This window comes from Cherax quadricarinatus, chromosome 85 (assembly GCF_038502225.1).
Source record: "Cherax quadricarinatus isolate ZL_2023a chromosome 85, ASM3850222v1, whole genome shotgun sequence".
In the NCBI taxonomy this organism is placed as follows: Eukaryota; Metazoa; Arthropoda; class Malacostraca; order Decapoda; family Parastacidae; genus Cherax; species Cherax quadricarinatus.
Window position 1 is genome coordinate 16,783,422 of NC_091376.1, and position 16,264 is coordinate 16,799,685.

Consider the following 16,264-nt stretch of genomic DNA (forward strand, 5'->3'; position numbering starts at 1 on the left):
TAGATGAGGAATTGTAGACTTTAGAGACAGTGAGAGACTATGAGAAATTGTTGGCGGTAGACTGTAGGTGAGAGATTGTAAGTGAAAGACTGTAGGTGAGACAGGAAGGTGAGAGATTATAGATGAGAAACCTTGAATCCCTGTAGGTAAATGATTGTCAGTAAGAGACTGTAGCTGAGAGACATTAGGTGAGACTATTTAAGAGAGACGGCACATTTTAGTTTGTTTTGAATGTGTTACTGAAGTTTTTTCAGGTGACATGCAGATGTGATACTTTCTTCGTGATGCTTCACTTTGTTATGACTGCAGCCTCACACCTCCCTGGTTGTATTCCCTCTCCGGTTTTCTCACTCCCTCTAATATTATTGTTATTTTACATATATAAATTGAATTAGCTACTTCCTAATCGCGTTTGAAGACAGCTCAAGTCACTGAAATGCCCTTCGGTTATCTTCCTTATAAATTTAGTTTCATTTGCAGATTAAGTATATATCATAAGAAGCAGGGATCGAAGCACTGATCCTTGGGCACTTCTTTCTCCATGAATTCCGAAACCTCGTTTTAGCCCTAGTTTCTTGAGTAATGGAGAGAACAGAACCCTTTAAGGATCCAGCAATGGCTTATGTTTGATACTATGTCTTCCTACTGATAACTCAGTCTTTCGAGGCCAGTGCTTCCTCTGGTAATGTGCTGCCCTGTCTCTACTATCCCAATGACAGAGATAACAGGGAAACTTGGTAAAACCTTTTTGGATTCCCATAAAAAATGCCACCATTTTTGATGGGAATAACCTCCCAGCCATACTTATCATAGTTCAAAGCTTCCAGTAGAAGCGTGACACTGTTGTAGTCCTTAAGATGCACTGAATGAGCCAAGGGAAGAGATAGATATATGTTCACATTGTGCAGAAGTACAACTTTTATGTTTCTGGAGGAGCTGTCAATGAAGAGTCTCCACTCAACTGGATTGCATGCAATTCCAATTGCATCAAACAGGCCTGATACATCATTTCAGTAACACAACCTGTCTTCATTAGTGAAGAAGCTTGAGAAATGTTGGTGACGTTTTCTTTGGCTTGTCACTTGCACACTTTTATCCACCAAATCCCACTCCTTGAGCCTTGAAATCAAATGCTCAGCATTTGACTTTGTCAACCCAAGATCTCTGATAAGGTCATTGAGATCTGTTTGGTTTGGGTAGTAAGGAGTCCTCCCAACAGCTGCATCTGTGAGATCATAGTCTTGTTCACTAGGCTCTTCTTTTCTGATTTGCTGCTTTCTTCTTCTGACGGTTGACTTCTTTCTGGAGGTGTAGGTACAGGAAGATCAGCACTGTGTGGTACTGGTGCAATAGTAGAGGGAAGGTCTGGATAAGAAATAGCAGATGCATTTTTCCCAGTTCGGTGTTTGGAAGGATCCACCAGGCAGAAGTAACAGTTGGTTAAGTGATCAGTGGGTTCACATCATATTCTCAGAACAGCAAGCTTCATGGCTCTTTTTTCTCCTCTATACCATCCTGTAAAATTTTCTGTTCAATACATTTCATTTAAAAAATGTTCCTATTCAAGATTTTACCCTTCATTTAACTAATGACCTTCTTACCTTCCAATGTTTTCTTACAATATTCACCAGCAACATGAGGCGCCCAGGTCTTGTCGTGGTCCACAACTGATATGACAAAATATGCTTTGTAAGCTTCACACATTTTTTAGATGCTGTTACAAAGAACTTCTTTGTTCTTGTCTTAATGAATTGACCACATATGTAGCAGAATGTATCTGGAGAATGACTGCAGCTTCTTGATGCCATTTCACTTCTTCTGATGTGTCTTCTCAGGCAGCCAGAGCTGAACTGAATGATGGTTTGTGAGTCCCTGTTTTTATATTTGTCAAGCAAAACCCTAGAACATAAGTTTTACATCAGTCTTTCTTGAAAGTGTTTCAGAAGTGTCCTGACCACAAAAGCAAAGTTTTGGGACCAAAATTGCTTTTTTAAATTTCTTGTAGTTACAAAGAACTGGGAAATGATACTTATTTCCCAGGAACACAACAAAAGTGAAATTTTGTTTCGTAGTGTAATTCATCTTCATATTTATGTAAATCGTTTTGACAAGTGAACTGTAACAATGACTGTACGATATCTTAATGAACAACTTTTTTTATTTAAATAATTACAGATAATAATATTTTTCACGTCTCTTTCTCCAACTACCTTTTTCTAATGTCTGTCTGTATATCTGTCTTTCTTCCTCACTTTTGCTACTAACTTCACTCTCTCCTTCACTCACGTACTCCATCCTTCACTCTCGTACTCCATCCTCCACTCTCGTACTTTCTCCTCCAATCTCGTACTCCATCCTCCTCTCTCGTACTCCATCCTCCACTTTCGTACTCCCTCCTTCACTCTCGTACTCCCTCCTCCACTCTCGAACTCCCTCCTTCACTCTTTCACTTTGGTTTTCACTCTCATTATACCTTCACTCTCTCTCTCACTGTTTCACACTGTTCATCGCCTTCTCACTCCCCATTACTCTCTCTCACTGCTTCATTATTCTACCTCTCCTTCTTGTGCTATTCAATTTCTTCTCTCCTCCCCTCCATCCATCAAACAATCCCTCTCTATCCTCCTCCTTCCTTGCCTTCCTCCTCGGCTGGGTGCAGGGGGAGGCTACGTACTCAGCAGGGAGGCAGTGAAGCAGTTCGTAGAGAAGGCTCTTCCCAACGACACTCTTTGTAAGCGTGACGACACCGGCGCTGAGGACGCCGAAATGGGTGAGTATACATGAGAGTACAGAAAAGAATGCAGTGAATACTGGTAGACCTTGTTGTTTGTGGGAATGTTGGAAGTTTTATGTTCGTAGGTACCCACGGGCGTACATAGGTGTACATACGAGAGCGTAGGATATGTGGAAGACTGAAGTACACATGGGTACTCATGTGCATTCACTTAGGTACATGAGAGACATATGCATATACTAGATCCAGTGTAGTGTACATAGATGTACACGGTAGCAAATAAATGTACATGATGAAATTAGTGTTAATACGAGAATATTTGTATACATAGGAGCGCAAGTGAAACAAAACGGGTACTGGGAGAATACTAGATATTCACTCAGGTGAGTTAGGCGTGGAAGCTACAATAACGAATTCTCAAACCAGTTTCTTACATCAACTGGAAATGTTAGTTGAAACCTCTAACTCTGATTCAACTGGAAATGTTAGCGGACACCTCTAAGTCTGATTCAACTGGAAATGTTAGCGGAAACCTCTAACTCTGATTCAACTGGAAATGTTAGGAGAAACCTCTAACTCTGATTCAGCTGGAAATGTTAGCGGTAACCTTTAACTCTGGTTCAACTGGAAATGTTAGGGGTAACCTCTAACTCTGATTCAACTGGAAGTGTTAGCGGTAACCTCTAACTCTGATTCAACTGGAAATGTTAGCGGTAACCTCTAACTCTGATTCAACTGGAAGTGTTAGCGGTAACCTCTAACTCTGATTCAACTGGAAGTGTTAGCGGAAACCTCTAACTCTGATTCAACTGGAAATGTTAGCGGAAACCTCTAACTCTGATTCAACTGGAAATGTTAGCGGAAACCTCTAATTCTGATTCAACTGGAAATTTATGCTGACAACAGCACCTGATAAATCAACGAATGTCACATTCTGGTTCCTGTCCCACACAGTAATAATTCTGTACCAAAATAGCAATTATCTGTTGTTACAATTTAGAGGAGTTTGGACAAACTGAAGTAAGACGTAATAATCTACGTCCACTCTTGTGTCCTGGGTATTAAGGCTACTGAACAAATTCCTACACCAGCTCCTGATCATTTGCATACAGGCTTGAGTGTAGTTTGCAAGAGTTAGTGCAGTGTTTATGTCTGCATAGGTAAGCTCTGTGTACATGGTTGTACATGAGTACATGGGTGAGTGAAGCGCACATAGAGAAACTTGGTACTAAATTGGCGACACCAAAATACGGTGCTGTACATGAGAGTATGTAAGTGACTGCAGTGTACATGGTAGAGTGCAGTGCACACGATTATACACTGCAGTATGAGACTGTACACAGCACAAGAGTGTGCATTGATCATAGCTATACATATCGGTATATTATTAAATGCAGTACACATGGGATTATAGCCAGATTCATTGTGGTTATTACCCAAAGTCCGACAGGGTTAAAAGTACCGTAATAACAATTTACAACTAACCAAGGGTCAAATAAAGAAAAAAATTCTGACTCCTGATATATGAGAAGACTTTCAGTTGGTATTGTCTTAAAAGGTCAAAGGCAGTGAATTTTACACAAGCACAGTGTACATGGTGGTACAATGTAGTACAGTGTACATGGAGGTACAATGTAGTACAGTGTACATGGAGGTACAATGTAGTACAGTGTACATGGAGGTACAATGTAGTACAGTGTACATGGTGGTACAATGTAGTACAGTGTACATGGAGGTACAATGTAGTACAGTGTACATGGTGGTACAATGTAGTACAGTGTACATGGTGGTACAATGTAGTACAGTGTTCACGGTGGTACAATGTATTACAGTGTACATGGTGGTACAATGTAGCACAGTGTACATGGTGGTACAATGTAGTACAGTGTACATGTTGGTACAATGTAGTACAGTGTACATGGTGGTACAGTGTAGTACAGTGTACATGGTGGTACAATGTAGTACAGTGTACATGGTGGTACAATGTAGTACAGTGTACATGGTGGTACAGTGTAGTAGAGTGTACATGGTGGTACAATGTAGTACAATGTACATGGTGGTACAATGTAGTACAGTGTACATGGTGGTACAATGTAGTACAGTGAACATGGTGGTACAATGTAGTACAATGTACATGGTGGTACAATGTAGTACCGTGTACATGGTGGTACAATGTAGTACAGTGTACATGGTGGTACAATGTAGTACAGTGTACATGGTGGTACAATGTAGTACAGTGTACATGGTGGTACAATGTAGTACAGTGTACATGGTTGTACAATATAGTACAGTGAACATGGTGGCACAATGTACTACCGTGTACATGGTGGTACAATGTAGTATATGTGGTAGTGCAGTGAAAGTGGTGGTACAATGTAGTACAGTGTACATGGTGGTACAGTGAAGTATATGTGATAGTGCAGTGTACATGGTGGTCAGTGTACATGGTGGTACAATGAAGTATATGTGGTAGTGCAGTGTACATTGTGGTACAATGAAGCATATGTGGTGGTACAGTGTACATGGTGGTACAATGAAGTATATGTGGTATTGCAGTGTACATGGTGGTACAATGTAGTACAGTGTACATGGTGGTACAATGTAGTACAGTGTACATGGTGGTACAATGAGGCATATGTCTCTGATGCATTGCAGTGCCCTTCCTGTTATATGTGCCTGATCCTCTGGCTTTTGCACTAATCTTTTGTGAGAAATTGTGTCGCAAGCCTTCTTGTAGTCCAAGAAAATGCAATCTACCCACCCCTCTCTCTCGTGTCTTACATCCGTTACCTTGTCATAAAACTCCAGTAGGTTTGTGATATGCTGCAGGGCAGGAGATGAAGTGTACAAGTGTCTACTGGGCCCGGGAATGACATCATAACGACAATGTCCAAATTTTGCGAGAAAAGCATAGACAAGGTTTTGCCCCTGCCGCCGACAAGACGCTGTGAGTAGCTACTAACTCAGTAAGCCAGCGGGTGTCTCGAATGAGTCTGGATGATCGCTCTGTTCTCCTCCACCCCGGAAAACAAAGGCGCACTCTGCCGCTGAAAAAAAACCATTGCCACCATTGCTTTAATGTCTCCTGTGCTGAGTCTAGCCTTGAAATTTTTTGTTAGGCAGTGTAGGGTTAGGAGGAATACTGCTGATTGACTTGCTTCAGATTTATTGGATGCTCAAATGGGTTCACAATGGGCAGAGTGAGAGAAGGCCGAAAGCCAGTCCTCAAAGGGGAGCTGTTGGTCCTAGGCTAAGAGGCCATCAAGTGAGAGAGAAAAATGATGGGACAGGCTGAGCTAGTAGGCCTATGCCACCAGGTGTCAGCACAATAGTGCCCCAATTATGAACTCAACTGGACATGCATCATAGGTGTCTACGCTTAGTTTTTGCCTCCCTACACCTTTTAAGTAAACTAAGGGCTCATTTTGGTCTTTCCATTATTTCTGTTACCTTTGGGAAAAAAACTTTCTTCTGCATCTGCCTCCTTACATTTTGTTGTCACATAGTCCATCATTTCGTTTACTGACTTTCCTGCCAATTCTCCTTCCTACTCAACCTCCTGCAGGAAGTTCCTCATGCCTGTGTAGTCCCCCCCTGTTGTAATTTGGCTTCTCCCATTCTATTCCCAATACCCTCTACACTTGTAACTCTACTGTGAATTCAAAGCTCAGAACCACGTGATCACTAGATCTGAGGGACCTTTCATATGTGACGTCCTCAATGTCCGAGCTACTCAGGGTGAATACGAGGTCCAGTCTTGTTGGTTCATCCTTATCTCTCTTGTAATATCGCTAACATGTTGATGCATGAGGTTTTCCAGTACTACATCCATCATCTTGGCTCTCCATGTTTCAGGACCCCCATGTTGCTCCAGGTTTTCACAATCAGTCTCCTTGTGACTGAAATCGCCCATGACTAGTAGCTTTGCTCTACCAGGGTGAGCTCTTCTGGCTACGTCAGCTAGTGTGTCCACCATTGCTGTTGCTCTCCTCATATTCTTCTCTTGGCCTCCTGCAGATCTGTGGCTGGTTATACATCACTGCAATGACTACCTCATGTCTCCCAGACTGAATTGTGCTTACTATGCAGTCCCTTTCGCCCACATCGTCCATTTCTTCCATTTCCTCGAATCCCCATCGGCTTTTAATGAGCAGTGCAACTTCTTCCCGCCCCTCTCTGCTCCCTCTGTCTTTCCTCAGGATCAGATATCCAGGTGGGAAGATTGTATCTGTTATCATCCCAATGAGTTTCATTTCTGTGACTGCTATGATGTCTGGGGATATCTCCTTGATTCTTTCAGGCCACTCCTTACATTAGTTTGTTATTCCATCCACATTCAACCTTCAACTTCTTTTCTAAACTTTATTCTGGGGAGAACGTTGGGGCTGGGGGAGTGGAAGACCTGCTGGGGAACTATGGGGGGTTGCTGAGGGGGTGGAATTTGTGATGAGAGGGTGGGGACAGAGAGTACAGTGCATGGGTTTTGGGTTAGATTGTTTGCATTGGGGTTGTTGTGGCTGAGGTCCTACTGTGGGTGGTTCTGAGGGAAGTTGTATTTGCTCCTCTTCCTGAGTCTGGGTTCTCCTGCTCATCTCCATCTTTGCCTCTCATTCCTCTTTGCATCTTTGTACCTTCTCTTTCAGTTTCTGCCTTTCTTCTTGTGTTCTCTCATGGTCGAGGTACACCCTCTGGCACTTCAGTATGTCCCATAGCCAAGCTTTCTCTTGCAGGATCCTGTTGCGAGCTCATTCTGCCTTGAAAATCACTTGGACTGATCGGTTTTTTCCTCGTGCAAACCACCCTATTCTGTGAAAATTTGCCAAGTGGGTCATGTCGTCCACTCCTAATGCTTTCATGATACTTTCAATCACTTCTTTCTTCTGCTTTTTGGCTTCATAAGTTTCCCCTTCAAATTCCTGGAGCCCATAAACAAAAACTGACCTCTCCCTTTCGTCTTACCACTGCATTTTCCTTAGCATCCTCTGAGATGATTTAGTTGCCTCCATTGCAGTGTTCCTTCCTTCAATTTCTTCCATATGCTCAGTGGTCTGTCATTTTTCCTTCTCAGCTTTTCCTAGGCACTGCTGTGGTCTGTTAGGGCCTCTGCATATAGCTTAGCTCCTTTATTTTCTTCAGTCCCCTTATTTGTTCCTGGTGTGCTCATCTTTTCTCAGGCTCCAAGGTGGTCTGATAGGGCCTTTGCGTTCCCTACAGTCCCCTCGTCTATGACTGATGTAGCAGTTCCTGATGAAATGCCTGTACAGCTCTTCGGTTCTTCAAACTGTTTCAGATTTTTTTGTTCCTCTTCTAAACTCTGTAACTAACCTTTTGCTGCTATTCCTTGTAGCTCCCATTTCCTGCTCTGTACAGCTTTCCTTTCCTTCATTTTCTTGCTAATTGCTTCTAGTTTCCTTCCCTACTCTTCCTCCCTTTTTGTGAGCTCTGCCATCCAATCTTCCCTCCCAGTCCCTTGATTCTCCATCCTGCTCTTTGAGTTCGTGATTGAGCTTGTGTGTGTGTGTGTGTGTGTGTGTGTGTGTGTGTGTGTGTGTGTGTACTCACCTAGTTGTACTGACCTAGTTGAGGTTGCAGGGGTCGAGTCCAAGCTCCTGGCTCTGCCTCTTCACTGGTCGATACTAGGTCACTCTCCCTGAAGCGTGAGCTTTATCATACCTCTGTATGGATCCTGACTCCACTACATCGCTTCCCAAACTATTCCACTTCCTGACTACTCTGTGGCTGAAGAAATACTTCCTAACATCCCTGTGATTCATCTGTGTCTTCGACTTCTAACTGTGTTCCCTTGTTACTGTGTCCAATCTTCGGAACATCCTGTCTTTATTCACCTTGTCAATTCCTCTCAGTATTTTGTATGTCGTTATCATATCTCCCTATCTCTCCTGTCCTCCAGTGTCGTCAGGTTGATTTCCCTTAACCTCTCCTCGTAGGACATACCTCTTAGCTCTGGGACTAGTCTTGTTGGGTTTCAAACTGGTGCTGCATACTCCAATATGGGCCTAACGTACACGGTGTACAGGGTCCTGAACGATTCCTTATTGAGATGTCGGAATGCTGTTCTGAGGTTTGCTAGGCGCCCATATGCTGCAGCAGTACTTGGTTGATGTGCACTTCAGGAGATGTGCCTGGTTTTATACTCACTCCTAGATCTTTTTCCTTGAGTGAGGTTTGTAGTCTCTGGCCCCCTAGACTGTACTCCGTCTGCAGTCTTCTTTGCCCTTCTCCAATCTTCATGACTTTGCACTTGGTGGTATTGAACTCCAGAAGCCAATTGCTGGACCAGGTCTGTACCCTGTCCAGATCCCTTTGTAGTTCTGCCTGGTCTTCGATCGAATGAATTCTTCTCATCAACTTCACGTCATCTGCAAACAGGGACACCTCGGAGTCTATTCCTTCTGTCATGTCTTTCACAAATACCAGAAACAGCACTGGTCCTAGGACTGACCCCTGTGGTACCCCGCTGGTCACAGGTGCCCACTCTGACACCTCGACACATACCATGACTCGCTGCTGTCTTCCTGAAAAGTATTCCCTGACCCATTGTAGTGCATTCCTTGTTATCCCTGCTTGATCCTCCAGTTTTTTCACTAATCTCTTGTGTGGAACTGTGTCAAACGTCTTCTTGCAGTCCAAGATAATGCAATCCACCCACCTCTCTCTCTCTTGTCTTACTGCTGTCACCATGTCATAGAACTCCAGTAGGTTTGTGACACAGGATTTCCCGTCCCTGAAACCATGTTGGCTGTTGTTCATGAGATCATTTCCTTTCTAGGTGTTCCACCACTCTTCTCCTGATAATCTTCTCCATGACTTTGCATAATATACATGTCAGTGACACTGGTCTGTAGCTTAGTGCTTCATGTCTGCCTCCTTTTTTAAAGATTGGGAATACATTTGCTGTCTTCCATGCCTCAGGCAATCTCCCTGTTTCGATAGATGTATTGAATATTGTTGTTAGGGTACACATAGCGCCTCTGCTCTCTCTCTCTCTCAGGACCCATGGGGAGATGTTATCCGGCCCCATTGCCTTTGAGGTATCTAGCTCGCTCAGAAGCCTCTTCACTTCTTCCTCGGTTGCGTGTACTGTGTCCAGCACTTGGTGGTATACCCCACCTCTCCGTCTTTCTGGAGCCCCTTCTGTCTCCTCTGTGAACACTTCTTTAAATCTCTTGTTGAGTTCCTCGCATACTTCACGGTCATTTCTTGTTGTCTCTCCTCCTTCCTTTCTTAGCCTGATTACCTGGTCCTTGACTGTTGTTTTCCTCATGATGTGGCTGTATAACAGTTTCGGTTCAGATTTGGCTTTCGCTGCTATGTTGTTTTCATATTGTCATTGGGCCTCCGATCTTATCTGTGCATATTCGTTTCTGGCTCTACGACTGCTCTCCTTATTCTCCTGGGTCTTTTGCCTTCTATATTTCTTCCATTCCCTAGCACACTTGGTTTTTGCCTCCCTGCACCTTTGGGTGAACCATTGGCTCATCCTGGCTTTTTCATTATTCCTGTTACCCTTGGGTACAAACCTCTGCCTCCTTGCACATTGTTGCTACATATTCCATCATCTCATTAACTGGCTTCCCTGCCAGTTCTCTGTCCCACTAAACCCCTTTCAGGAAGTTCCTCATTCCTTTGTAGTCCCTTTTCTTGTAGTTTGGCTTCATTCGTCCTGGCCTTCCTGCTTCCACCTCCACTTGTAGTTCTACTGTGTATTCGAAGCTTAAAACCACATGATTGCTGGCCCCAAGGGGTCTTTCTTATGTGATGTCCTCAATATCTGCACTACTCAAGGTGAATACTAGGGTGGTTCATCCTCTCCTCTCTCTCTTGTAGTGTCCCCTACGTGTTGGTACATGAAGTTTTCCAGTACCACGTCCATCATCTTAGCCCTCCATGTATCTTGGCTCCCATGTGGCTCCAAGTTCTCCCAATCGATCTCCTTGTGGCTAAAGTCACCCATGATCAGAAGGTTTGCCCTGCATGCATGAGCTCTTATGGCCACTGCAGCCAGTGTGTCAACCATCACTCTATTGCTCTCATCATACTCTTGCCTTGGCCTCCTGCTGTTCTGTGGTGGGTTATACATCACTGCAATTACCACCTTGGGACCTCCAGAGTGAAGCGTTCCTGCTATGCAATCGCTTTCTTTCCCGCTCTCTCCTCTCTCCAGCTTATGAAAATTATATCAGTTTTTGATCAGCAGTGCCACTCCTCCACCCCCCCTGTTCCCTCTGTCTTTTCTCAGGATCTGGTATCCCATTGGAAAGATGGCATCTGTTATCGTACCTGTAAACTTGGTTTCTGTGAGAGTTATGATGTCCGGTGATGCCTCTTTGACTCTTTCGTGCCACTCCTCCCACTTGTTTGTTATTCCATCAGCGTTTGTGTACCATACCTTCAGTTTCCTTTCCAACACTGTGGTTTGGGGAGCCTGTGGGGGTGGGAGACCTGGTAGCATACTGTGGGATTCTATAGCTGTGTGTGTGTGTGTGTGTGTTTGTGTGTGTGTGTGTGTGTGTGTGTGTGTGTGTGTGTGTGTGTGTGTGTGTGTGTGTGTGTGTGTGTGTGTGTGTGTGTATGTGTGTGTGTGTGTGTGCACGTGTTTGTGTGTGCATGTGTTTATGGAGGTGTTGTATGGAAGGAGAGGGGGAGGGAGGCAGGGAGAGGGAGAGGATAGAGAGTGGGAGGGGGAGACAGTGGCAGAGGGGGAAAGAGATGGTGGAAGGATATGGGGTATTGGAAGAGAGGGGGGAAAGGAAGAGAAGGAAAAGCAAGGGGGAAGGGAGAAATAGGAGGAGGGGCAGGAGGAAGATGGGAAGGAAGAGGAAGAGGAGAGGAACAGAGAGAGAGAGAGAGAGAGAGAGAGAGAGAGAGAGAGAGGGTATGTGTGTGTACTCACCTATTTGTACTCACCTATTTGTGGTTGCAGGGGTCGAGTCACAGCTCCTGGCCCCGCCTCTTCGCTGATTGCTACTAGGTCCTCTCTCTCCTTGCCCCATGAGCTCTATCATACCTCGCCTTAAAACTATGTATGGTTCCTGCCTCCACCACATCACTTTCTAGGCTATTCCATGGCCTGACTACTCTATGACTGAAGAAATACTTCCTAACATCCCTTTGATTCATCTGAGTCTTCAACTTCCAATTGTGACCTCTTGTGTCTGTGTCCCATCTCTGGAACATCCCGTCTTTGTCCACCTCGTCTATTCTGCGCAGTATTTTATATGTCGTTATCATGTCTCCCCTGACCCTCCTGGCCTCCAGTGTCGTCAGGCCGATTTCCCTCAACCTTTCTTCATAGGACAATCCCCGTAGCTCTGGGACTAGTCTTGTTGCAAACCTTCGCACTTTCTCTAATTTCTTGACGTGCTTGACTAGGTGTGGATTCCAAACTGGTGCTGCATACTCCAGTATGGGCCTGACGTAGATGGTATACAGAGTCTTAAACGAATCCTTACTGAGGTATCGGAACGCTATCCGTAGGTTTGCCAGGCGCCCGTATGCTGCAGCAGTTATCTGATTGATGTGCGCCTCAGGAGATATGCTCGGTGTTATACTCACCCCCAGATCTTTTTCCTTGAGTGAGGTTTGCAGTCTTTGGCCATCTAAACTATATTGTGTCTGCGGTCTTCTTTGCCCTTCCCCAATCTTCATGACTTTGCATTTGGCAGGGTTAAATTCAAGGAGCCAGTTGCTGGACCAGGCTTGTAGCCAGTCCAGGTCTCTTTGTAGTCCTGCCTGATCCTCGTCCGATTTGATTCTTCTCATCAACTTCACATCATCTGCAAACAAGGACACTTCTGAGTCTATCCCTTCCGTTATGTCGTTCACGTATACCAAGAACAGCACAGGTCCTAGGACTGACCATTGTGGAACCCCGCTTGTCACAGGCGCCCACTCTGACACCTCGTCGCGTACCATGACTCGTTGTTGCCTCCCTGTCAGATATTCTCTGATCCATTGCAGTGCCTTTCCTGTTATGTGTGCCTGGTCCTGTGTGTGTGTGTGTGTGTGTGTGTGTGTGTTTGTACTCACCTAATTGTACTCACCTGATTGTGGTTGCAGGAGTCGAGACTCAGCTCCTGGCCCCGCCTCTTCACTGATCGCTACTAGGTGTGTGTGTGTGCGTGTGTGTGTGTGTGTGTGTGTGTGTGTGTGTGTGTGTGTGAGTGTGAGTGTGTGTGTGTGTGTGTGTGTGTGTGTGTGTGTGTGCGTGCGTGTGTGCGAGAGGGAGAGAGAGAGGGAGAGAGAGAGGGAGAGAGAGAGGGAGAGAGAGAGGGAGAGAGAGAGGGAGAGAGTGTGTGAATGTGAGTGTGAGAGTGAGAGGGAGGTGTGTAGGATAGTGTGTGGGAGTATATGTAGTTAGAGTGTAGTTGTGAGGGATCAGTGTTTATTGGAGAGAATAGTGGAGTTGTACAAGAATGGTATACAATACCGACAAGATGAAATTGAGACACATGTGCAACATCTGGATGTCTTCATTGTAGACATTTCGCTATCCAGTGGCTTTATCAATACAAATTCCAGGACATAACTTGAAAACAGTAGGACTATATACAGAAGATGAGGTAATCAGTCCCTCAACCTAGCAGTAGGTGCGAAGAGCACCGTAGTCGTGGAGATTCTCAATTTCGTCTTGTCGATATTGCATACCATTCTTTTACAACCTGTCAGACACTGCAACATCATGGAATCTTGATTCAAGGGACATGTACATAACCTTAATGACTACGACAACTACTACCACAACTAACCCATCTATTTGGGTAGGACCTTCTTCCACTGGGGAATCCCGCCTACCAGTGACTATGCCTTCGTCTGCTACCCGTCCCATTTCCACCTGATGTTACTATATAAGCGTCAGGCGCCTTGCTTCTGCTTCAGAATCTCCACGACTACGGTGCTCCTCGCACCAACTGCTAGGTTGAGGGATTGTTTACCTCATCATCTGTATATAGTCCTACTGTCTTCAAGTTATGTCCTGAAATTTGTATTGATAAAGCCACTGGATTGCGAAACGTCTACAGTAAAGACACCCAGATGTTGCACATGTGTCTCAACTTCAGAATAGTTGAGTCTTGAACTGGGAACATTCAGTTGCTAGCTCATCTTATTACTAACACAGCCATGATGACTAATACGAAGATATAATACTTAGTACTTATTACATTTAAGAAGCGTAACCAGTAGCCACCATTTTAGACCCTAGACTGCCAGACATTATAGAGACCTCCATTTGTTACGATCAGAGTAATTTTTTATACATTGCCACATATTAAGATGCTCTTAACCTTTAAACTGTCCGAACGTATATATATGTTTGAGATACTTAGATATACGCATATAGGTAGGTATACGCTCCGAACGTAGGTCTACATTTTATTTTTCATTGTTTCAAATTTGGCGTGATAGGTCTTAGTCACCTGTGCACTCAGTGTGCACAATATGAAAAAAAAAATCCCGGACTTCAGGATACCGAAGTGTGGAAACACCAGTTAGTTTCAGTTCCATCTTGGGTCAACATCATGGCAATTCCCTGTGATTCACTCACGCCTCGTCGTATTAACACTACTATTCTCGAAAGCGAAACAGAATGCGAGTGTAGTAAATTTGACACTGATGTGTCAAATTTACTACACTACTAATGATCAAGGAATTAGTGAAACTGTTGATGACAACCCAGATGACCCTCAGCCCATCACCTCCGGGGTGGCCAGTGTGGACAGTGTGGCCATACCATGCCCTCAGCCCAGCATTTCTGAAGTGGCCAGTGTGGCCAGTGTGGTTAATGTGGCCAGTGTGGCCACAACAGACCCTCAGCCCAGCAACTCTAGGGTTGGTAGTGTTACTACCCAAAGGCAACTCCACAAGAGGAAATTATAATTTTCCATGTGTTATGGTGTTAACGGTAGTGAAAGTGATATAAGTGACGATGATGAAATCGATTTTATGCCCATAAAGGATTCGTCGAGTGAACGTGATTATCATTATTCTCCAGTGAAAAGTACTTTTAGGCGGTGTCGCTTACGTTCTGGCAGTGTGCCACATGCAGTCGGCGGCAAGGGTCGTGGCAGGTCACGATCCAAAACCCCAGCCACTGATAGTGATCATAGAGAGTATGCTGAGATGGAGGAAGAGGAAGTGTGGAGAAATTTTCTCCAGGAGGGGGGTATCAGCCCCCTTCAGCCCCTTTCAGCCCTGAGGGGCCCAGCCCTCTCAGAAGGGGCAAGTATCTTGTTTACTGCTACAGCAAGTAATTGGTCCCAGATGCAGTACGAGTATGCGACGTGGTCAAGCGACCCACGCTCCTTGCAAAGTCCAGTGTTGCAAAGTGTATTTTAATAAAAGACAGTCCATCTCTTACCTAAGCAGGACAATTAAGGAAAATCCTGCTCCCACTTTATTACCATGGTAAAGATAGTGGACATTGTTGTCTATGTTTAAGACAGCTTCATGGAGGAAGTGGCAAGGAAGCAAAAGTACTAGGTCAGCTTTTCCTTTATGTGCTAGAGGTAGTGACGGTGTAGGAGACTGTGGCATCTTCAGATTACTTTTGACTCTACTGATAGTCACACTGACGCCAGGATAACCAACAAAGAACACTGATCCGTACGTTAGTGTGAACAAAGTGTCTCACAAAACACAATAAACACTTACAGAGAAGTGTGCTCAGCTTCTTTAGTGATAAGACTGCGAAAAATAAAGACAAATCTTGTGGAGCAGAGTGTACCAGTGTGCGTATTCCTAGACTATGGAAGACGTGGACATCAAAGGACACATCAGCTTCCATCAAGTCACCGATACCTGCCGAAGGTATGAAGAACAGCATAGCTCACGCTACAAGAGCAAGGTGGGTTACTTATTTCTTGTAGTATGGGGGACTGCGCAGTTCTTGTGTTGCAAGGAGTTTATAATCAACCTATAGTCGGCAGTGAGGTGCAGACTTTTGAGTCCACACAAGTACGTAAGTCAGTCATCAGTGAATGAAATATGCTGAAATAACACCCCCTAGGGGTAATTTATAATCTTACAAAATATAATTAATTTCAGCCTATTGAGAAATGATCTTTGACAGCTTCTCAAGACGTCGTCTGCAGTGGCGGCTGTGCAGGCGATGAGCTGTCTTTCTAAGCTAAGTTTTCCCTATATTTAAACTATAAACTTAGATGGTAAACCATTTCTCAACATTTTGGTCATGCTCAAACCAGATAAAGGCCACACTGTGGTCCAAATATGTTGTACTATAGTGTACAAATAACCTACGAGCCAAGGTCCTTCGAAAAAAGCTGTAAAACTAGCGTTTTACAATATAATCAGTATAAATGAGTCCCTCCAGACTAAATCATAGAGAATTGGCAGCCAAAAGAAAACGGGCGCTCACCCAGCGTTCACCCAAAGAAAACGGGAGCTGGGTGACTCACCCAACAAGAAAACGGGGGATGGCACCCGGCATCCACTGCTCCAAGCTCGAGAAACGCTGACGAAAACAGCGACCCAACTGATGTTCAGTTTGTC

The 16,264-nt window shown here is 44.4% G+C and overlaps 1 protein-coding gene across 1 annotated transcript in view; it reads left to right on the forward strand.

The window, feature by feature from the left end:
• The window catches only part of LOC128703240 (glycoprotein-N-acetylgalactosamine 3-beta-galactosyltransferase 1-like), a 111,783-nt gene that overhangs the window by 17,260 nt on the left and 78,259 nt on the right, over positions 1 to 16,264 (forward strand). Inside the window, exon 4 of the mRNA XM_070103529.1 lies at positions 2,660 to 2,770. Within this exon, the coding sequence (XP_069959630.1) occupies positions 2,660 to 2,770 (111 nt within the window). The remainder of the gene's footprint in view (positions 1 to 2,659; positions 2,771 to 16,264) is intronic.